The 23,667-nt window shown below is 28.9% G+C and overlaps 5 protein-coding genes across 9 annotated transcripts; 2 read left to right on the forward strand and 3 right to left on the reverse strand.

Moving 5' to 3' along the window:
• Positions 1-1,559: 1,559 nt before the first annotated feature.
• LOC149882572 (endosomal/lysosomal proton channel TMEM175-like) lies at positions 1,560-4,698 on the reverse strand. The gene has a single exon (XM_090099632.1). It carries the CDS (start codon positions 4,159-4,161, stop codon positions 2,461-2,463), a length of 1,701 nt encoding a protein of 566 aa, XP_089955758.1. The 5' UTR covers positions 4,162-4,698; the 3' UTR covers positions 1,560-2,460.
• Positions 2,196-13,122, forward strand: LOC145200271 (uncharacterized). 5 transcript variants are annotated; one of them, XM_090099628.1, is made up of 10 exons: positions 2,196-2,361; positions 7,092-7,341; positions 7,651-7,820; positions 8,105-8,206; positions 8,819-8,934; positions 9,073-9,204; positions 10,080-10,198; positions 10,283-10,332; positions 10,450-10,504; positions 10,642-13,122. In XM_090099628.1, the coding sequence occupies exons 2-10, from the start codon at positions 7,114-7,116 to the stop codon at positions 12,343-12,345; spliced, it is 2,676 nt and encodes an 891-aa protein (XP_089955754.1). In that variant the 5' UTR covers positions 2,196-2,361; positions 7,092-7,113; the 3' UTR covers positions 12,346-13,122. The 5 variants fall into 5 exon arrangements, with proteins under 5 accessions (XP_089955754.1, XP_089955755.1, XP_089955757.1 ...); XM_090099629.1 differs by lacking the exon at positions 2,196-2,361 and adding an exon at positions 5,394-5,658; XM_090099631.1 differs by lacking the exon at positions 2,196-2,361 and adding an exon at positions 5,398-5,658 and having other exon boundaries at positions 7,074-7,341; positions 10,453-10,504.
• A 1,408-nt stretch (positions 13,123-14,530) lies between these two features.
• LOC149882573 (uncharacterized) lies at positions 14,531-15,472 on the reverse strand. The gene has a single exon (XM_090100081.1). The coding sequence runs from the start codon at positions 15,470-15,472 to the stop codon at positions 14,531-14,533; it is 942 nt and encodes a 313-aa protein (XP_089956207.1).
• A 1,903-nt stretch (positions 15,473-17,375) lies between these two features.
• On the reverse strand, positions 17,376-18,950 carry LOC149882574 (uncharacterized). Its single transcript, XM_090100893.1, has 2 exons — positions 18,803-18,950; positions 17,376-18,304 (listed from the first exon to the last, which is right to left on the reverse strand). The coding sequence occupies exon 2, from the start codon at positions 18,150-18,152 to the stop codon at positions 17,430-17,432; it is 723 nt and encodes a 240-aa protein (XP_089957019.1). The 5' UTR covers positions 18,153-18,304; positions 18,803-18,950; the 3' UTR covers positions 17,376-17,429.
• A 285-nt stretch (positions 18,951-19,235) lies between these two features.
• On the forward strand, positions 19,236-21,489 carry LOC149882575 (uncharacterized). Its single transcript, XM_090065757.1, has 2 exons — positions 19,236-19,815; positions 20,041-21,489. The coding sequence occupies exons 1-2, from the start codon at positions 19,374-19,376 to the stop codon at positions 21,390-21,392; spliced, it is 1,794 nt and encodes a 597-aa protein (XP_089921883.1). The 5' UTR covers positions 19,236-19,373; the 3' UTR covers positions 21,393-21,489.
• The last annotated feature ends 2,178 nt before the right edge of the window (positions 21,490-23,667 follow it).

Below are 23,667 nucleotides of genomic sequence, written 5' to 3' on the forward strand. Positions count from 1 at the left end.
GCTTTTCATGACCATGTTCTCAATGTTTACAACTTCGCTTCTACCTTTTTCATTATCACTTGAAGGACATTACCCTGGAGAAACTCTTTCTGTTTGGATAAGCTGTTCGTTACTGGCAATAGTTGAGCTTACAGAATTGTTCATAGTATGCTATGCTATAGAGCATCCTAACGTTTTACACTTTGAAATGCACAGTTGGACAAAACTTGAAAGACGCAGATTTCGGAATATGCTATGCTTAATTAACGTTGCTAATATTGCATTTATTATCTTGGGGAGTTTGTCCATTTTACTGAATCATGTGTTGGCATGGGTTTTCATCGCAATGTTGGTACTAATGCCGTCGCTGAGGAAACTGTTTTTTTACGTAAGACGCCGCATGATTTCTCCAACAAAAATGGAAAAATCGCAGTTCTTTTTTCACTTCACTAAAGGCAACATTTCAAACGAACGCGTCACTGCCATGAGTGACGCCGCTTTTGCAATTATCGCATGCGTTTTAATTCTTGACATCACAGTGGATGAGTTTCCAACCAATGAAAACGTGCTAGAACACGGCTTAGCATCCGAATTGATCCATATGAAAAAAGATTTCTACATTTACTTTGGAATCTTTGCCACTGTGTCAATGCTTTGGTATGCAAACCACGGGGTTCTGCACTTGTTTAAAGCAACCAATGTTATCGTGATTTACCTGCAAAAGTTCTTACTTGCTTTTGCATGTTTGACACCTCTTGCGGGAAACATGGTAATTTCTTTTGCAAGTAACGAAGACAACGACGCTAAGAAAAGCATTCTTATGTCCTCTTTGATAATATTTTTCTCAAGTTTTTTCAATCTATTGGTTTTATTTTACGGTCATTATACAAAAGCAAAATATTTACACACCTGGGCAGTCGGTAACAAGAATCTGAACAAGTATCAACAGCAATACATATATTTTAAAACAGCAAACATTCCATTTTGGTCTTTTGCGTGCGCCGTTGGTTCCTTTTTGCCAGAATCTGTTGTATTCTACATCATGTGTGTGTGCTTTTGCTGCTGTATTGTGGCATTTATTCTGTTGAAATTGCTTTACAATAGGCTCATAGGACGAGAAAAGTTTATTTTGCAGAACCGCCCGGCTGATATCGTTATAAACGTCGATGCCGTTGATAATGAAGAAGAACAACACGTTTAACAGTTTGCTATATTTTTAGATTAATTTGAGCAATTTAACATACGAAAGGGTACTAGCGCGCATCTTTCTATGGATGCATGTAAACAATTTCATTCAAAATGTGTAAATATACAGCGTTTGTAGGTTCAGCGGTTTGACAGGTATTATTCTATCCCTAATACTTATCTGTATTTACAAAGTGATTTGGACATATTGTTCCTGTTGCGTAAGGAAAACCACAGTCTTTAAAAATCATAAATCATTTTTGATTGAAATAATTTTTCCTAAAAGAGATTATTTAACTTTTTATTATATTTTTATAAATTAATATTATAAACAATTTATTGTAAATGTTTTTTTTATCAATAACATTTTTCAAACCTTATATTTTAAATCTTCCTTTTGTATTTTTGACTAATAACTGATGAAGACGGTGTAAATATCTACGGTTAAAACCATTCAACAACCATTCTTGGAAACCAGGCGATAATTACAGATACAAATTTACAAAATGTAAGTATATAAAATGTTACAAATATAATGTATATGTATATTACGTAGAGCTAATGAAAATCACGTTACAAGTTCGAGTTCATGTTAACATGTAAGGGTTGTAACCATGCCAACCTGGGATAGATTTAATTTAAAGCTCAAAAAAGCAGCTGATGACGAAAGCTTTTTCAAGATTTCGCGTTCAAACAAGTTATCGATTTTTTTACAGAAGATCGTTTATTATCAAATATTTTATTAAAATATTGAACATTAGGATGCCATTTAGTTAATGATCATTAACAGAAGATATTACAAGATTGTTTACTAGCGAATGGTTAATATAGATCGTTTGATAGAAAATTGCCGGATAGGTGAACAATAAAGGAACTTATTACATTGTTATATATTAATTGCCGGATAGGTGAACAATAAAGGAACTCATTACATTGTTATATATTAAAAAATGCGAGGAAGTAATTACAGATAGTTGCTTTTATTTACTTTATAAATATTAGGTGCAATAATCATAACAATAGTTGATAATTAAAACATTAAAAAAGGTCATGCATGAATACAGTTAAGATTTTATTTTATGGTTACAAAATGCTTGTACAATTTTAGTCGCAAGTTTCAAACATGAAATTTCCAAAATTGAAAAACTACCATAATCGAGTCTAAACTGTACTACTTCAAAAACGCTATTTAACTCGGTAAGATCTTTATAAAGTAATATTGTTACATCGTATATCGTTCGTTGTATATCGTTACTTCGTATATCGATACGTCGTATATCGTTATAGTGTATATCGTTAAACTTCTTGTTCTTCCTCGTTTTCCATTTTTTTGACATTAATTGCAATATCAACAAAATGTTTTTGCAAACGAAACTTTTCTTTCCCAATAAGTTTATCGAAAGCAAGTTTTAAAATAATGAAAGTCACAAGGGAGCAACAAAAACATGCACACATGACGTAAAAAACAATTGACTCTGGCAAACGAGAACCCAGAGTACACAATAGCGACCAAAATGGAAAGTTAGCCGTTTTTAAGATAGTATACCTTTGCTGATACTTGTTTAGGTTCTTATTACCAACTGCCCAACCGTGTAAGTATTTTTCTTTAGTGTAGAGACCGTATATCAGAATCAACAGGTTGAAGAAACTTGAAAGGAAAATTACCATCGACGCTGTAAGAATGCTTTTTTTAGCATCATGATTTTTGTTATCAGAAAAAACAACAACCATATTTCCTGCAAGAGGCGTCAAACATGCAAAAGCAAGTGAAAATTTTTGCAGGTAAATCACGATAACATTGGTTGCTTTAAACAAGTGCAGAACCCCGTGGTTTGCATACCAAAGTATAGATACAATAGCAAAGATTCCAAAGTAAATGTAGAAATCTTTTTTCATATGGATCAATTCGGATGCTAAGCCGTGTTCTAGCACGTTTTCATTGGTTGGAAACTCATCCACTGTGATGTCAAGAATTAAAACGCATGCGATAATTGCAAAAGCGGCGTCACTCATGGCAGTGACGCGTTCGTTTGAAATGTTGCCTTTAGTGAAGTGAAAAAAGAACTGCGATTTTTCCATTTTTGTTGGAGAAATCATGCGGCGTCTTACGTAAAAAAACAGTTTCCTCAGCGACGGCATTAGTACCAACATTGCGATGAAAACCCATGCCAACACATGATTCAGTAAAATGGACAAACTCCCCAAGATAATAAATGCAATATTAGCAACGTTAATTAAGCATAGCATATTCCGAAATCTGCGTCTTTCAAGTTTTGTCCAACTGTGCATTTCAAAGTGTAAAACGTTAGGATGCTCTATAGCATAGCATACTATGAACAATTCTGTAAGCTCAACTATTGCCAGTAACGAACAGCTTATCCAAACAGAAAGAGTTTCTCCAGGGTAATGTCCTTCAAGTGATAATGAAAAAGGTAGAAGCGAAGTTGTAAACATTGAGAACATGGTCATGAAAAGCAGCATGTCGTCAACTCTTTTAATGAACAACGATCTTATATTGATGGATTCCCAAATTGTCAACACCACCAAGTACCCAAGAAAAAACATAATAAACTCCGTTCGATTTAAGTAAATATGATCTGCTAAGGAAGATCCTGGTTTCATTTTTTTAAAGTTTCTTAATGGAACTACTAAAAACGTAGCACAGGTAGCCATCATGGCATCAGCATAACCAAGCATGCGTTGCGGCGATACCACATCTCCACGATGTAGGGAGTCGGGCATTATTTCATTCACATGTTTATCATAATGCTCATCAAGGTGCTTTAACTTCTCTTTGAAATCCATTAAAACTACAGATACTGCTTGATTTTCTTTCTCTAAGCAAACTGTACTTGTATCTTTACTAAACTGAGATGAAATTTGGAGGGCAGGAGAAGAAAGTTTACACAATTCTACAGGTAATAAGTTTGCATTTTCTTTACACAACGCAGTTAATTTTGTGTATTCTGTTGGATTTGATTCACTTCCCGATTCCATTTATGTACAATGTTAAATTTACTTTCATACTGCATTACGGATTTCTCTGCTTATATCAATAAAAAAAAAACCATCTTCTAGCTGTATAGTTATGATTCAAAATACGTGTTGTATTCTTTTTAAATCAAACTTGATACTTTTCTTAAGAATCAAGATAAACATTGTTTTAAAAAATGACATCTTTTTTTTAATCAAATCACCGCAGACTATGATTGACCCAAATAATTTTTTACGCTGTTGATTTAGCTGGTGTTATTCTAGAAGCAATATAGCGTAAACCTTGAGAGTATTCATAATATTGATTTAAAGGGTCTTTCATTCTGATTTTTAAAAGGATATTGATAATAAAGTTTTCTTTTAAATAACATCGCTGCATTTATAACTTTAAATAGTTATGCAAACAGATGCAGTTCATGCATGAAATTACTAATTTTCGTCAGCGTAGAGAGATCTTTTCATGCAATCAAATCTTACAAAATTTATTAAGAAGTCTTTTTTTGAGGCGAGTAAAATGCAACAAATAAATCAAAGCGTTCAAATAGCAAATTTTGCTCAGAAAAAATCGATTTTAAATATTTGATGATGACTGCGACAATTGAGTTTTAAGGAAATCGACCGGGCAGATGCTTTTTCTTGACATTTTTTTTCGAAATATTGTGATTATAAAGTAATAGCTAAAGCTTTTTTAATTTACATTTGTGGGGATTGTTTCGATTTCGAAATTATTATTAGCTAAGATAGAACCACAGTGAATCTATTTTGTGCGTTGTTTAGATTTCAATTGGTTTTTATTATTTTATTCAATTTTTGTTTGGCATAGTTGCTTCTGATTGGTTGCTTCCCTTTTATTGCGTCATTTGACCTCTATTTTTACGCGCAACACGCATAAAGTAAAAAATATTAAGGCTCAATCTTTTACTTTACATTCTCTAGAATCTATTTTTCCTTCTATTTTCTGGCCTTTCGACAAACTTTTTGAAACATTGAGTTTCTAAATAGATAATGATCAAAAAATAAAACGAAATGCTTTTTGTTAGAATGACTCAAGTTTGACCGAAATATGTTAAATATGCATTAAAAGGAAGAGCAAAAGTTCCAGCTATTTAAAATTGTTACAGCAATATTTTTATTTTCCTACTTTATTCACCTGTTGCATCATTCTTATTTTACCCATCACAATTATTTCGTCCTGCGTAGGAAAAAATACTATGGTTACGTCGGAATTTTGTTTTTTCTTTCTCAAAAAGATACGCCATTATGAATTTCATTTGTTGTTTTTTTCCGAAAACTGAAGTCCTTGTTAAAGATATGTATATGAAATGAATTTAAAATAAAGCATTTTAAGTTTTATCTAGTTTATCCAACACCAGTTAATAATAAAGTAGAAAACTTAACATTTTGGTTTAAGATAAGAAATACAGATAAATAGAATGTAAAGTTGATGAATATGGTAGTAAATTAAATCAACCACAATTTCATTGAAAAATGTACCTCAAGGTGAGTTAATATTATTAGTTAATTATGCTCAAAGTAATATTCGTGTACATAATAATTGGTGATATCAATTTAAAAAAAGAGTTAATTTTATAGTTTTTTTCAATCATTAATATCAAAATAAAATGGTCAATTAAAAGGGTATTAATAACATAGATAAATTAAGGTGAAATGCTTTCTTATGCCATGATGCCTGGATAACACTCATAATAAAAACTAGCTCAATTTTCTTATCATTTTTAATAAATTTGTTAAAAAGTCTATGGGATACTATTTTGTTATGCTTATAGTCGTCTAGAACACATCTGTAGCTATTATATATAAACAATTAAGTAAACCTTAAATCAAAACAATAAAACTGCTTATAATCTTAAACAGATATCTCAATGAAAAAAAATAAATCTTTTTATTACTATTGTATGAAGACATAGTAAATTGAGGCTTTTTGGTACCTTTTTATATTTATATATGCATGTGTAGATTATATATATAAAGTTAGTTTCTTATTTGATTTGAATTTTTTTGTTTAACTTGTTCATTATATGGGTTCACACATTTATTCTGTAAGAATATATTTTGTTATTGTTCTTATTTTTCTGAAATTTTTATAGTATTAATTTGAAAAATAATTATTTACTTTCTGGTATCTAGATATTTTTGCTTGTTGTTAATGTAATGAAATTAAACCAACTTTACATCCAGATTGGGAAGTAGAAAGATTTGAACAAAAGCATTATATACTATAGTATTACTACATCACTGCTATTATTTTAATAAAATTAATTTTTCACTTTATATATGGTTATCTAAGTTTATATGCATGTGTTGTAAACATATATCTTAATATATAGTTGTAAAAAGTTAGATCATGTACACAGTTCTCTATAAAAGCCACTTGTTTTTTATCATTGTAGTTTTGTATTTTATGTTTATACACAATCTGTATTTAAAAAAAAAAGGTATGGTTAATAAAAATGGTTTCCAGTGATTATCTCCTGATCTGTAATACTTTATCCTTAATATTTATATAATAGTATTAAGTTATATAACTTTATTTCAATCATTTTCAATTAAAGATCTGCGTATACATAAATATATAAACTCAATAAAGTTGTATAACCTAATATTACTATGCGAATACTATTTCTTATATATAAATACTATGTTATTACACATAAGTATATATATATATAAATGCTTGTATGTATATTTATATATATGTGTGTGTATATATATATATATATATATATATATATATATATATATATATATATATATATATATATATATATATATATATATATATATATATTTGTGTAAATTTATGTATATATATATATATACGCAGGTTCATGCATGAGTAGTTATTTTTTATTTGTTTATATATTTTCATTTATAAATAAATAAAATAGTTTTAGATTTTTCTTTCTAAACAGTTTTGGCTAAAATGATTTATTTATGAGCGCAATGTGGAGTTGTTGTGGTAAAAATACTTATAATACAAATAAAGTTTGTCCAGAGACTGGAGACACCAAGATTAAAAAATTTTCAAAAGTAAATGGATGGTCATGCCCACTTCATCCTTTTCAAATACTTGGTTGGTTCTTCATTATTTTGTTTGCAGTGACACATTTTTCTATACTTGTTTATTATCTTCCTCTTGAATGGATATCTGCTGGTACAATTGTATCTTTTCTGTAATGATGTAAAGTTTAAAGTTTCATAAAGTAAAAGATCCATGAATGTTTTGGCATATAAAATTTAGTTATTTTTCAATTTATTTGGCAAAGTCATTTTTATGACAATAAGTTTATTGGTATAGCTTTTTAAGGTGAAACAATTCTTTAAAAATTATTACATTTCAAAAAAAGCCTAATTAGACTTTGTTCACAGGCTTTATTTAATTCTATACAGCTTTGGAAGTTAACTAATTAAACTATTTAATTTTTGTTGGTTCAGAGACTATCACTATTTTTCTTAACAAATATTCTTCAGATTCCAGCCAGTGGCTATTTAATACACATTGTTTATCATTTTTTTGCTGTTACTCTTGATCCTGCTGATCCAGCAGTGCGTGGAAAAAATACAGAAAAATCATTATTTGATAGAAAAAAACATGCTCATGTAATTGAAAACTGTTTCTGCTACATATGTGAGGCACACGTGTGAGCAATATTATTGTTTTAAATAACATAAATTAATTATGCTAAAAGATTGTACTGCGGTTGTTTACATTTTTTGTTGTTTACAAAATTTTGCTGTGAATTTTATGAAAGTAGAGTAATCCTTTTTCAAATTAAATATTTTGATATATTTAAATTAATATATCAAAGTATTCAAATTAAATATTGCACATTTTTATAAATAGTTTTTTTTTTAATATATATATATCAGTTTAATACATTAAATATATTTAAAACTTGATTGTGATTTTTTTTTTTTACTGTAGTTCGTCAACAACAAAGCATTGCTCTGTTTGTAATAAATGTGTATCAGACTTTGACCATCATTGTAAGTGGCTCAACAATTGTATTGGTGGAAGGAATTACAAGTGCGTGTTTTTTTAATTATATATTAAAGTATGTATGATGTGTGTTGTATATCTGTGTGTGTGTATTCTTTTGTTCAGTTTTGATCTCTAGAAAACAACAACACTAATATAAAACTAATGTAAGTTATGCGTAGTATTTTTATAAGTAGTTCCTTTGAATCTCAAAAAAGTTTCATTTATAGTTTATGAAGTTTCTTTAGGAATATTTGTTTATATATTATTGATTGTGAACCATTTCATTTTTCTGGTTCTTTAGTAGATTAAAAATAGATGATGAATTCTGTGTTTAAAAAATTATTTTTAACTGCTCCATTGTTATTATTATTCTTCAATAATTAATTATGTTTTCATAAGCAATATAATTGTAGTTAGAAGTTAATAGTGATCTGTTAAATATTAATGATATTTATAGGCCATATTTAAAAAAGTTAATATTATATCACTATGATTAATAATGATTTTTATCTTATTGTTGTACTGTATTAACATTAAAAAAAAAGGTAATTGGTGCTTTAATGGTGGTGTTAGTTTAAATGTCCTTAAATGTTGTTTGTTGGTGTTTTACCACAGCCATTTTTACACATTAAAAATTTTTAATATGGTGTCATTCAGATTGTTTTTGGGAAGTTGCATCTCAGGATTTCTCACAGCTCTTTCCATGTTTATTATCGACTTCTATTTGATGATTGTCTATTACACAGCAAGAGCAGACATATTTATTTATTCTGGTAAATACAATGAAAAAACTTGTTTTTAAGCTTTTAGGAAAGCTTGGATACTGATGCTTTTTTTTTTTTTTTTAATGCAATGACAAATCTACAACTAACAAAAAATTATTGCACTCAATTTTTTATTTCTTTTTTAAGCAATGAAAGATTGGAAGTTATACTTTTCAACCTGCAAAGAAGCATACATTATATTTGTGATTGTCAATGGCCTACTTCTTCTGATTGCAATGGGTTTACTTGGACATTTGATAGTTTTCCACTGTTATTTAAGTAATAATTTTACATTATTATTGCTATTATTATTAATATTATTATTATTAATATTATTATTATTATTATTATTATTATTATTATTATTATTATTATTATTATTATTATTAATATTATTATTATTATTATTATTATTATTATTATTATTATTATTATTATTATTATTATTATTATTATTATTATTATTATTATTTATATTACTATTATTATTATTATTATTATTATTATTATTATTATTATTATTATTATTATTATTATTATTATTATTATTATTATTATTATTATTATTATCATTATTTATATTATTATTATTAATATTATTATTATAAATATTATTATTATTATTATTATTATTATTATTATTATTAATATTATTATTATTATTATTATTATTATTATTATTATTATTATTATTATTATTATTATTATTAATATTATTATTTATATTATTATTATTATTAATATTATTATTATTATTATTATTATTATTATTATTATTATTATTATTATTATTATCATTATTTATATTATTATTATTATTATTATTATTATTATTATTATTATTATTATTATTATTATTATTAATATTATTATTATTATTAATATTATTATTATTATTATTATTATTATTATTATTATTATTATTATTATTATTATTATTATTATTATTATTATTATTATTATTATTATTATTATTATTATTATTATTATTATTAGTTTTCAACCATTTATATTTTAATAAATAACATTGGGTATTATTGGCTGTAATTTATGTTATATGTAAATATTATGTTTTATCGATTATAATTATGACATGAAAACATGCTCAACCATATTTTTTTTTTAAGTTTTGTTTACTGTTTTTTATCTTTTAGTTTTCAAAGACTTATCTACATATGAGTATATTGTTAATACAAGAGAAAACTATGGAACCAAAACAGCAGACAAAGAGTCTAACAGTAAAAGTGTAGTTGAAGATGATCTAAGAGAATCTGTTAGTTTTTTTTTTTTTTTAGAAAGAGAAATAGTTGATTTTAGTTTTTTTTCTCTGAAATAGATTTTTTTTAATAAATCTTAGGAGGCACCTGTTGTTATGAAGGATACATTTTTTGAAGTGGATAAGAGAAGGTAGTTTTGACTTAGATTTTCTTCTGTTTTCAGCTAATTAAATCTTTTACTTATTGTTTTGTTTCGTTTTTGCTTTCTCTTCTTTTATTAATGAATTAATAATCTAAACTCGTTCAGTAGTTATGAAATGCTTCATATGGGAAATGGTATGGTGACTGGTGGTAGACTAAGGGTAAGCATTTCAGTCTTTTCATTTTCTAAGTAACTAGTTGCATAACAAATGTAACAATAAAAGTTGAAAACAATATTATAATAAAGACTTTAATAAGAAAAGTATATTCGGCTTATTTAAAAGCTTTTCAAATTCAGGATGCTGGAGACGGGCAATCACGTGGTCCTTCCGATTCACGTGGGCCAAGTGATTCACTCAATGATAGTGGAAATGCTCGTGTATCTCCCGATCTTGAAAATGAGGTTTTGGACACGAGTGCTACACGTTTAATAGACAGTCCACCAACCTCAGTCTATCGCGAAATGCTTGAAGAAACAAAGAGAAAGCGACGAAATAAAGAACGTTCTCTTAGTAAAATCGAATTGATGAATTCTGGTTCTACGAGTGGCGAAGAAAGTCCTTTTACGCACAGAGCACCATCAAAAAACTCTCTTGATGGTGAACTCGCAAGGTACAATAATAACAAAGACTTAACAGTATTAGAAGATTTTAAATCTCCACAAATGGGTAGACCAAACACTATGTCTAATCCTACTCGACTGACCGAGGAAGTGACCTGTGATCTCACGTTTATCGAAAACGAGTCTTTAGTATCTCGACCAAAATCTCCTTCCCCAAAGCTCAGCCAAGGAGCTTTTTTAGAGCAAATGCAATGCGATACTTACTTTACTGCAAAATCCTCTCAAAGTTCTCTCTCAACAGTTAATTTGCACGATCTTAATGAGGTCGGGGAATTAGTTTCACAACGGGTTTCAAAAACTAGCCGGCTAACACCAACGAAAGAAACTTCAGTTGATAGTATACAATCAGCACTTTTTAGTGTTTCGGAAAGTAATTTGGTATCACCCTCTTGTAGTACCGGAGACTCTGTAATCGAACCATCTGTGATTACATGCGAAAGAATTTTATCACCTTCCATAAGTTTACCTAGGCGAGCAAAACAGGACTCGATAACTATAGCAGCTATGCAGACATCTCTTCCAAATGCAGTAGAATCTCAAAACGAATTTGTGGTAAATGAGGTTTTAGATGCAGATGTTTTAAAATCTATTAAAGGTCATGTATTTACAACAGAAGAAGGTCGACTTGTTTCCATAAAAGATTCGCCAGTAGAAGTTTCGCAAGATACTTTTTTCACTCTAAGAAATAATGTTGAGCCAGAATCTCTGGCTCAAAATGCTGCAGAAGTGGTTTATAAATCTGAGGACGATGCTTTGATGCGGCCATTCAGTGTAAATACTGATCTTGAGTTGTACAAGCCAAATAAAGAGTTGAAAAGTAAAGATGTTTTAAACGTGTATTCGGAAGACGAGAGTCTTGTATTTGAGGATGAGTTTGGCGACACAAATGAAGGACTTTTCAAAATCGAAAAACTAGAACCAGTGAAAGAAGAAAAAGACAAATACTCTTTGAACAGTAACAACAGTGAGAAAATAGCTGAATATGTTGAAGCTTTTAGATCAAAAAAGAAGAATACGTCTAGTATATATTCATACGGATCGGATTCTGGGGCATCTGAAAACGAAGTTTCTTTAGCAAAAATTGACGAAAACTCTTCTACTTATACATTGACAGATACATTGAATCGAGTGCGCAAGCTAAGCGATGCTTTTCCAAACGTGGTTGATCAAGACAAAATTAAAAAACGCTCTTTACCTCATCCACATTTAACTACAAGTGAGTCTCTTTCGGAAATATCTGTAGTTGAATACAGTAAAAAAAAAAAATTGAAAAAGAAGCGCATGCTCGGTAATGATAAAAAAGATCTACCACCTCTTAGAGGTAGAAGGCCTTTGGCCGAAGTAGAAGAAGAAGGTTTCGACAGAGATGATTATGTATAACTTTATTTTTATAGGGTTTAAATTTTAAGATTTATTTTTAAAGAATCTCAACCAAAAAATGTACATAAAGAGGTGTTCGCAAATGTCAATTTGCTGCAAAAAACTCTTTTTAGTTTTTCCGCATCTCAATAATCCATTTCGACAAAACCATTCCATTCCTTAATTTTGTTTATAACTTTTTTCTTCTTGAGTGTTAGTTAACATCTGCACTTCTACTACTAAAATTTCAACATTACTTTTTAATGAAATTTTAATGGCTGGAAAGGTAAGTGCATGGTGAGGCAATAAAGTCAGTTAAAGTTTCTAAAAAATTCAATTTTGCGTTAAACAATTTAGAAGCCAAAATTTACATGAGACATACTCCCCGCTAGTTAGTCAAATAAATGCAAAAGTGATAATTTAGAATTAGAAACGGCCTTAAAGAAAACCTCGTTTCTTTTTTAAATTGCAACATGGTCTTACGTTTTAGGATTGATGAAGAATTACAATACTTAACATTACTCTTGATAAACTTTTATTGACAAACAAAATACAGTTGTAATTATTGGAATCTTGAGGGGCGCTTTTCAATGATCGCATTCATCTGTACATCAGGTCCGTATTTTAAGACAATCGAAATCCCACTGGAATTTTATAAACAACAAGGAGAAGCGATAAGATCGCCCTTTAAGCTAACAAACGCAGACTGTTCAACACTTTGAAGAGAATATCTTGTAATGATAACTATTTATTATTATTGTATTGGCATAAATGTATTGTATAAATGATAGAAATGACTACTTGTTATCGTTATGATGTAAGAAAACACTATTCTAAAATTGGAAATCGTGCAAGGCTGAACGACCTTGAACATCTGCAAGCTTCCTAGTCAATAGTCACGTCTGTCCAGTTTTAAAAAAAAAAACTTTCCAAACTTTTAAAAAATAATAGGAACTAAATGATTTAAATGACAGACGATGTATTTCGACTACATGCAAATAGATTGTATACATATATATATATATCACGGTCGTTCAGAGGTGACAAGTTATTATACGCAAGCGCAATAGTAATTTTAAAAAAGTCAAATTTTAATAATGGCTACAGTCCGTAGCAACGAATTTTTTTATTTAGTTGACTGATTATTTATAAATTTTTCCATATAAATCAATATTTTAAACTCTTTCTAAAACTAATATCATAATAAGCATATCTCAGTTGCATAAGAAAATGATTCAATAAGATAAAGATTGTATCAAAAAGTTTAAAGTTGCGCTTTTCTAAGTAAATTAACATTCTTGAATATGCTGATTTGTTTACACTTTTAAAAACATATTATCGGCGCTACTGGACTTTCGCACCCCCCTTTTTTTATAATTGATTCTGATAGAGAATTTTATGCTGATTAAGAATCGTATAAAAACAAGGGTCTCAAAATCAACGGAAAGTGCTCTAATCTGAAGTTGAAAGTACAAAAATATACGACAAATCCCTAATATTCGCCATCTTGAATAAACTAACTTTACGATTGATTTTGTTTTCAAAGCAAAACATTGCTAACCTAGTTTTTACTATAGAAAAGTGTTTTTTGACGCGAATGCACTTTCGAGTGTAATCAGACAGACAGGCGAGCTATAAAACATGTTACTCTTTTGAAACATGTAATTCCTTCTTGTGAATTTTAATTTTATAACAGAATTTTAAACTATTTTTTTAGTAAAAATTGTTACCTAACATATGAAGCCTAAAGTTTGCGTGTACTTTAAGCAAATCTAGTTTTGATCCGAATCACAGCAAATTTTGCACAGATCCCTCATTTTACCAGAAGATCATAGGCTGCTTTTCGTCCCAGAATTTTGACCCTAAGGGAGGTACTTTATTAACTAGGATTCCCCTAGGAGGCAAGTATCTGTAGCAAAAGTTGTAATTGTGTTTTTTCTATAATATCTTTTTAAGTATTTTTTGGAGATTTTCTTTTTTATCCCGGGAGCGCCAGATACTAACTAGCTAGTTATTGTTTAAAAAGGTAATTGAAAAGAACTTTCATCAAGTAGTAAAAATGGGATTCCTAAATATTCTTTGCAAAATTGTTTTTAATTAATTTGTGTGGCTATGAAAATAGCCGTTTTTGAAATACAAGATCCTCGGCATGAACTATAAGTGTATGTTACATTCGATGCACACAAAAAGCTATAAATGGTAGCAGTCAAACAGGATATGCTGTAACAACCTGATCCCAAAAGTGAAAAAACCGATGTTCGGGAAATCTCTGCATCCACATAAATTCGGATAAATAATCAGCTATCATTTCGCGGTTAGTTGGTCCCATCATTGATTTAAACTTAGATTTGGCTCGACACCACATAGCTTCCACGTGGTTTGTTGTCACGCCTGTCTGCGGATCTACAAAATTGAGGGTATGGTTAACAGTCCCATGTAAATATGCAGGAGCTTGCATATCATTATATGCTCTCCACATGTCACTCCAAACAATAGAACCAGGAAGTATCCATTGATGTATAATTGGAATCAATTTTGCAGCATCGCGATTTTGGACAGGAACTAAAAAGCCTTTCTTTGTTGCAGGTTCATACCCACCAAATATCCACTGCTGCGGGATTATTCGACCAACTTGATATTTTCTTCGACAGAAAACTGATTCATCTACTTCAACAATACACCCTGGACCGCCAATTGGATCAGGGTTGTTGAGGAAATATGAGACGCAAATATCTCTGCAAAATTGATTCCAATCTACAATCGTGTCATCACTTCCAATATTTAGTTCTTGCCTTATATCGTTAATTGATAAACCCCGACTCTTACCCGCACTTCTACTCCAGACGTATGTTAAGCCTAATACTTGCCACAAGTGTAGATGGGATTTCTCAAAGAAGCTGCCTTTTCTTATACTGAAGGTTCTTTTGCAGCGCTTAACTGGACATCTCCAAATGATTTGATCGATTGATCTATTATGTACTTGTTGTGTGCATTGCAAGTTACATACACTACAATTCATACTTTCAGCGAGTAAACCATAAGTTCTGCACCAACGAATTGTAGCTTCTAAATTGTATTTGAACTTTGCTCCTATTTCTGTTAAGGTAAGAGAGTCAAAATCGTTAATTGTTGGTCTGTGTAGGGCCATGATAATTATGATAACGAACTTAATATAAATCTATTTATGAAACATTCCTTTTTATACGACAGGCATGATAAATTTTTACGAGGGGGTTAGCTAAAAGTATGTGAAAAAAAAGGTCAACAGTTTAAAATATAAATATTTTTAATATAAACAATTTAATACTATCAAATTTGTTTTAGTATATAACAATAAACAGAATTTTTCAACTTCTTTGATAAAAATTTCAAAAGATATTTTAGACAACAAAGTAATAATCCCAGTCAAAGCAAATTTGCGTGATAATTGAAATATGAATGAATTCTCAAATCGTTCCATAATTGGAAATCTTTGTTATAATATATAAAAACCAGGTTACTGGTACTTTAAAATGATAACTTTTAAAACAGAAAAAGTCACTTTTCAAGATGGCGAATATTAGGGATTTGTCGTATATTTTTGTACTTTCAACTTCAGATTAGAGCACTTTCCGTTGATTTTGAGACCCTTGTTTTTATACGATTCTTAATCAGCATAAAATTCTCTATCAGAATCAATCATAAAAAAAAAAAGGGGGGGGGGGTGCGAAAGTCGAGTAGCGCCCATATTATCTAATTTTCTGAGCGTAGAAATTAAATAATTTTTTTTTTTAAATTCAGATGAGCTTTTATAGTATTTAACACTTTTATCAGATCTTAGCACTCAATTTTTTTTTCTTGTAAATAAACACACACACACACACACACACACACACACACACACACACACACACACACACACACACACACACACACACACAGATATATATGTACACACATAAATACATACATTACATACATACATACATACATATATTTTTTCTTTTACATTTTGATATTTTTTACCTTCTGAATCGGGTTTGATTGCTATTAGTTTGCTTAGGCAAACCAATGGCAAGATTTGCTTAGTTTTTCAGGTGTTTTTTTTAAATTTTAATTACTTCTCTTCTCACTCCTAACTCTTACAGGTTTATTTACTTTTGTTTTGTATTCATAATTGGTCTCTTTATTCTTTGTTATTACAATAAAAATTTGTGTGCTATTTTAGGATCAAGGACATATATTGATGCAATGTTTTCAGCTGTTTGGCAACTTTTTACTCATGAACTTTAAAGATTAAATTTTTTTAAAATTAGCTTGAAGTTTCCTTGAGTTACAATTTTGGTCAAATTAGATTAAAAATGTGCTCTAAACAGAGTGGTTAATTTTTTCTTTAACACTTTCAACATTTTTCACTGAATTATGTGATTAGCCTTTTTTTTTTTTTTTTTTTTTAATGTTTGACATGATACAAGAACTTTCATTATACTTTTAAAATACAAAAATATTTTTCAAACATTTCCAAAATATATTTGTATATATAAACATGATAAAACAAGTTTATCTTTTAACACAAGAAATATAAGCCAAAATTTTATCTATTACCCATTTATATATATATATATATATATATATATATATATATATATATATATATATATATATATATATATATATATATATATATATATATATGAGTGGACCAGTGAAAAGTTGCCAAACAGCTGATGAAACATTGCATCATTACATAGAAGTTGTTCATGAATATGAAGCAAAAGGAAGGGCAGATTGCAAAAAAACCTGGAAGAGTAAGGAGTTTCCTGCTATTGGTTTGTTTAAGCCTCTGCTTAAGCAAACAAATTACCAATTCATCAAAATATATACTAACATTAATGGCAATGAGAAGATAAACAATATCAAACTGCAACAAAAAACTTTTTTTTTCATGAATTGATTTTGACAAGGCTATGTGGCTGTGTTTCCCTTGTCAGTTATGCCTTTGCCACAGCAATCTTGGTTTCTAGTTTGGTAATTTAGAGACAGTTATTGAGAATATAACTACATCTAATTAGATAATACAGCTGTTTTATTGACAAAAAAATGCTTATTAAAAGCCTTAGTTAAAATTAGAAATGTTGTTGTTGAATAAATGATGAAGATGATGATGATGATGATGATGATGATGATGATGATGATGATGATGATGATGATGATGATGATGATGAAACCAAATTAGATGCAAATGAGAATATTGATGATGATAATGATGGGGCTGATTGTGGTAATATTAATGATTTATCAAGGCAGATGCACTTATGATTAATATCTAAATCATATTCTTTGATTGAATTAAGCTTTTTTTTACATATACATGCAACAGTCAACATAATTAAAAGAGAATTTGTTTTAATACTGAAAATCAAATCTTCAGGTAAAATAAGCTGTTTATAATTTGGACATAATGTTCCATTGAGTTGGTTAACCTTTATATTTTCCACAAGACAGAAAAAACAAAATAAGTGTTCACATTTTTTTAGAGTTGCTGGTTGTTTTGGTATTTTACCATAAAAATTACACTGGTAAAGCTGTAAATGAGGGTTGATTTCTTTTTCTAGTTCTTCGATATCTATTTCCAAGTCATGTGCTGTCACAATGCTTTTTTTAATGGTAGCAATCATGGAAGATGACCACACTTTTTTACCAATACCAGGGCAACCAATAACCTTTTTATTTAAAACATTTAAACTTTTACTGAATTTTTCTAACTGCTTACAACAATAGCATTCATCACAATGAGTTCTCCAGTTGATATTTAAAAGAAGTGTTGTTGATTTCATTCTTTTGATCATATTATTTATGGTATCATAACGTTTTGAAAATTTTTAGATGAGTGTACATTCTCTAAATCTGACAACATGACATGGAATACATATTTCAATGTTACTTTTTTGGTTTATTCCAATATGATACTTTTTTTTTCCCAACCAAATATCCACAGACCCTGTAAATAAGATACAAATTTTTGTAATGGATTTTCATCTAAAAATAATACAACTTTCTGGATAGTTCTTGTGAATAACCATCAAACTTAACCACATGAATTATGTAGTGTTTATATTCATGAAGTAAATAAATTTAATAAATCAATAAAAAACTTCATATAAAGTAAAAGATTTTATTTAAAATTATTAGAAACATTTAGTCAAATTTTTTACATAAGGACAATTTTTATTTCACAAACGATATAAATAAAATGTTATCAATTTAGGACAATGGTTAGATGTAAATTTTGAACAAGAAAAAAAACTGAGTGCTAAGATTTTTTATAAGTAATAAAAAGTTAAAAGATTCATATAAGTAAAAGTAGAAAAACTTTTAAGTTTTACCGCTCAAAAAAAATGTAAAAAGACTTCCAAATTTGTAAACAAATCAAAGAAAAAATTTTTTTAGGTAGATCCTCTTCAATCATAAAATAATATTCCCCTTTCATTTTACTTACTTCTTAATAAAATTAAGTTACCAAGACATTACTAACAGTCTAAAAGCTGGTTATCAACGTAGACGATTTTAAAAAACGTGATAAGTAATGAAAAATTGGTCGCTAAGTAAAAATTCATTCTGTAACGAAGGTCCGTAGCCATTTTGAAAGTTCTAAAACTTTCATAATCCAACTGCGCTTGCGCACAATAACCTGTCGCTTATTAACAGAGTTAGAACTACCGTGAGATATATATATATATATATATATATATATATATATATATATGAAGACCTCAGTGGAAAAACCAGCGATGTCACATTTTTGAAATTTTTGAGAAACTATTATTTTTCAAGCAAGCATATCTTATTTCATCTTTTATTTTAATTACCAAGTGAAAAAACTAGACCACTCATTAAAAAAGAGGATAAAATTAAACATGATCAAATGGAACAATCGGTGATGTCAAGGGTTACATTTGGAATAACCTGCGTTGTCCGAAGTTTTTATAGTTTACGAAACCACGTGATTCCTTAATACCTCAAGTATTGGTTGAAAAAAAAGCCGCGGAAAAAAGTAAACAAAAAACAAAATGGCTTGTAATGATAGTCCGGTGGTTACAGAAAAATCAAGAAAAAGAAAGATTAATATTAATTCCAAAAATAGAAAAAAAATACACAATTTATCGAGCCACATTATTGGGGAAGACTGTCATTGTATTCGACTTGCATGTTTTAAAAATATTAGTAGTGAGGAAAGGAACGAACTAATTAAGAACTTTAATGAATATTCATCTAAAAATAGTCAGGACGCGTACTTATCCACACTAATAAAAATCCAAAACATTAACAGAAGAAGACCACGACAGAATGCAGATAAAACTTACTTACACAATTTTTCATATTCTTATTGTGTAAGGGTGCAAAGAGCACAATCAGCTATCGAAGTCCCAATCTGCATTAAAGCTATGATGTCTTTTTTCGGAATTACAAAAGCTAGGATCGAATCAATAAGGAAATCAGTTGCTACAACTGGTTAGTAAATAGTTAAAGAAGTTATTTATAATATTTTAAGTTATGAACTATACTATTTATATATATATATATATATATATATATATATATATATATATATATATATATATATATATATATATATATATATATATATATATATATGTATATATATATATATATATATATATATATATATATATATATATTTGTGTATATGAGTATTATGTCATTTTGTTCTTTTAGGTCGCCCTCCAATTGATGGTAGAGGCAAGCATAAAAATCGGCCACACAAAATAACCGAAAGTGACAGTGAAGCGATTCAAAAACATATATCTTCTTTCAGAGGAAGGTCATCTCATTATGCTATTGGAAAAACTAAAAAAATTTACTTATCTGAAGATCTAAATGTCTCTAAAATGTTTGAACTATTCAAACATGCTTACCCAACTGTTAAATTAGGATACGAAACATACAGAGTAGTTTTTAACAATAAATTTAATATTGGGTTTGGCTTTCCACGAAAAGACACTTGTTTAGCTTGTGATGAGTTCATTGTAAATATAAAACACACTGACCAAGAGCTTTTAAATGCAGTTGGTCAAGATATTATCAAACTTAATAAAAAAAAAAAAGATCTTGAAACAGAGCATGATTTTCACACAAAAAAAGCTGCTGTATTTTATAACAGAAAGTCAGATGCAAAAAAACGAGCAAAAAACTCAGACATGTTTGAAGCTATTGCTTTTGATTTTCAGAAGAATTTACCCATGCCTAATAAATCAACTAATGATGTGTATTACCAAAGACAGCTTAAATTTTTTTCATTTAATATACACATCCTATCCAGTGATGAAGTATTTCTTTATACATACGATGAAACAACAGGAAAAAAGGGAGCTGATGATGTTTGCTCTATGCTTTATCATTTTATCATTAATCATCTTTCTGACACAATCCTTGAATTACATTTTTTTTGCGATGGATGTGCAGGACAAAACAAAAGTTACACTATGTTTCGTTTTTTGCATTGGATGGTTCACTTTCAAAAACGTTTTAAATGTATTAAAGTGTCATTTCCTATACGAGGTCATTCCTATATGGAATGCGATCGTGACATGGCAAATGTTAATATAAAGGCTAATGTTGAAATTCCTGAGGATTGGCGTCAGATTCTTAAGAATTGCAGAAAACAACCTTCACCTTTTAATGTTGTAAATTTTTTCAATGTAAATTTTTTCAGATTTTCTGATTACTTGAAACAATATTATAAGTGCGCATGTCCGATAAAAACTCGACCAGTCAGAGAACTTGTCATTCAAGATATACACCCTGCACTGCTTCTCTTTCGTAACAACTGGAATGGCAATATTGAAAATACTGCTTTGGTAAAACGTAGACAAAATAATCAAACAGAAACTGCACTCAATCAGTTTAATATGTATTCCTCAGTTCTACCAATAAGTACTGCCAAGTATAACAACTTACAAGTTCTGAAGCGTCTATGTAAACCTGATAATCACAGTTTTTTTGATAATCTTGTTACTTCAAACACAGAAACACAAGATTCGGCATCAGAAGATTCAGATACTGATTAGAAAAATATACTTTAATTATGGTTATGTTTCTCATTAATTTCATGTTGGTCTCATTAATTTCATGTATAGTAATGTTTCTGATTAATTTGTGTTAAAATTTATGTTTTAATTAGTTTGACTTTGTTAGATAAAAAAAATCTATCGCTCCACAATAGATGTCAACAAAATGTAATAAATTCCTATAGACGTTTTAGTGGGATAACAAAAAAAAATTAGCTAAAGAAACAGCAAGGTCAACTGTCTTTTGAGGCCCCTTACATCATTAAGAGCCCATTTTTAAGATATTGTTTTGTTTTTAAACAAAAAAGAAGGGCTAAAAATAGTAATTACGCCAATTAAAAATTCCAAGGAAAAAGTCAGTGATGTCCATTTATTGATAACGAACTTTAGTTTCCGAAAAAAACATTGAAAAAATATTTATTTTTTATTTTTTAAGAAATAATCTGATATAAATATAGTTAATCTATATATATATACATAAAACTAAAAAGCAGTGTATAAATTAAATTTTAAAGAACGTTTTGAACTTTAAAAATCGATTATCTCAAAATAAGAAAAATGTGACAACGCTGGTTTTTCCACTGAGGTCTTCATATATATATATATATATATATATATATATATATATATATATATATATATATATATATATATATATATATATATATATATATATATTAGGGTTATAACTTCTAAACTTTTTGTGAAATGAACTTTCTATGAACTTTTGCTCAAAGATAATGAAAATTGGTTTTATTCTGTTTTTGTTTTTAACAAGGTCACGCCCAACACTATATTTCTAAAATGGTATAGATATTAAAAAGTATAGATCTGACCGCAATATTCGGTACAGCAATGATTTTGAAAGCCCTAACTGTTGTGCTTTTCTCTCATTGATGTTTCTTTCGGTTTCATGTTCTATGTTCTTTTACAATACTTTTTTGGGGAAGATTTTCTTTTAAATATACTCAATATTTTTTACAGTACTCATTCCAGTATTCAAACACTATACAGTTCTTACCAATAGTTTCTTTAAATACTGGAAGATTTTGGCATGAGTTTTCCTTTTGTATGGCACATCAGAGGCATCAACGATAATCTCCATTGCAATCGAAGGCGATTATTTTCCTTTATAACATTTCTTCATTACAATAATGTCTTGTTGAAATCGTTCTCCGTGTTTTATTTACAATACCCAAATTTCCAGGGAAGTAAAGTCCATTTGTGACATCAGAAAATGGAGCTTCAGGGGCATTTTGCATTCTAAAGCTTAATATGAGTTAAATAGTAGTTGAACAACATTCATGTATTTGGACAATTAACTTGCCGAGGAAATCTTAGAAAATAGATCAGAATGCTTTCCAAGCTGTTTGTTGAAGATAATCTAGGGGAGGTGGTCACATTTTGCTTTTCAAATAAAGAACGGTTGCAGATGTTGTTGGTACCAGTTATACTTACTTCGCGCAGTAGCCGGTAATTCCTTTGATCGGGAAGGCTCAGGAGTAGCAGTCAAATACATGGTTGTGTTTGTTCACGCTATATTATAGGTATCGCGAAAGAAATTCCACACCATTTGTTAAACCAAGTCTGATGTTTTATCCAGTCCGCTCCGTTTGTAGAACTTTTTCCGCTGCGTCCTGTTAATATTTTTTCACTGTATATTCACCTCATATAAAAAAAAAGCTATAAGGATGATTAATGCTGGCAAAAGTAATTACAATATCTGAAAGGGGAAGAACGACAAAAAAGACAAAAAAATATCCACCACCCCTCCCCTCGCCCTTTAACATATCAAATTAATATTTCAAAATGTTGTGAGTGATGAATATAGAATTAAAATTAGAAAAGTTTTTGAATGTGAGGTTGGATTTTAAAGAAAAGTTTCCAAAACTTTTTCCAAGAATTCAATTATCTACTCAATTTGGACTGATAAACTGATAGTATTAGTAAATCACCAATACAATTTTATATATATATACAGTATTGGACAAAACATTTGCAACCAAATAATGCTAATTTAGTTTCTTTATAATAAAATGCTGCATTTTTTCAATTTAGAGAAATAACTATGTAACTGTTTAGAGACAAAGTTCTTCAAGTTTTATTCATCACAAAGTTCATTATTTGTACACGAAAATTAATAAATTAATCAAAAGTATTAAAAAAAGTTGATTTCCTTCTGGACAAAACAATTGCAACTTGACAAAATGTTGACCAAGCTGTATTTCGCTATCAATATTTCGTGGCGAATCCTTTGTTGTCGATTACAGCCTTG

The sequence above is a fragment of the Hydra viridissima genome, unplaced genomic scaffold, assembly GCF_058129835.1.
Source record: "Hydra viridissima isolate aposymbiotic clone 2 unplaced genomic scaffold, HvirCarnegie_v1 scaffold_10, whole genome shotgun sequence".
Classification (NCBI taxonomy): domain Eukaryota; kingdom Metazoa; phylum Cnidaria; class Hydrozoa; order Anthoathecata; family Hydridae; genus Hydra; species Hydra viridissima.

Bases quoted from the DNA above. Each gene is read 5' to 3' on its own strand.
- LOC149882572 (XM_090099632.1), bottom strand. From the start codon at position 4,161: ATGGAATCGGGAAGTGAATCAAATCCAACAGAATACACAAAATTAACT.
- LOC145200271 (XM_090099628.1), top strand. From the start codon at position 7,114: ATGAGCGCAATGTGGAGTTGTTGTGGTAAAAATACTTATAATACAAAT. The intron at 8,935-9,072 runs GTAAATACAATG...TTCTTTTTTAAG, and splicing joins AGACATATTTATTTATTCTG to CAATGAAAGATTGGAAGTTA. The intron at 10,199-10,282 runs GTTAGTTTTTTT...AATAAATCTTAG, and splicing joins AAGATGATCTAAGAGAATCT to GAGGCACCTGTTGTTATGAA.
- LOC149882573 (XM_090100081.1), bottom strand. From the start codon at position 15,472: ATGGCCCTACACAGACCAACAATTAACGATTTTGACTCTCTTACCTTA.
- LOC149882574 (XM_090100893.1), bottom strand. From the start codon at position 18,152: ATGATCAAAAGAATGAAATCAACAACACTTCTTTTAAATATCAACTGG.
- LOC149882575 (XM_090065757.1), top strand. From the start codon at position 19,374: ATGGCTTGTAATGATAGTCCGGTGGTTACAGAAAAATCAAGAAAAAGA. The intron at 19,816-20,040 runs GTTAGTAAATAG...TTGTTCTTTTAG, and splicing joins GAAATCAGTTGCTACAACTG to GTCGCCCTCCAATTGATGGT.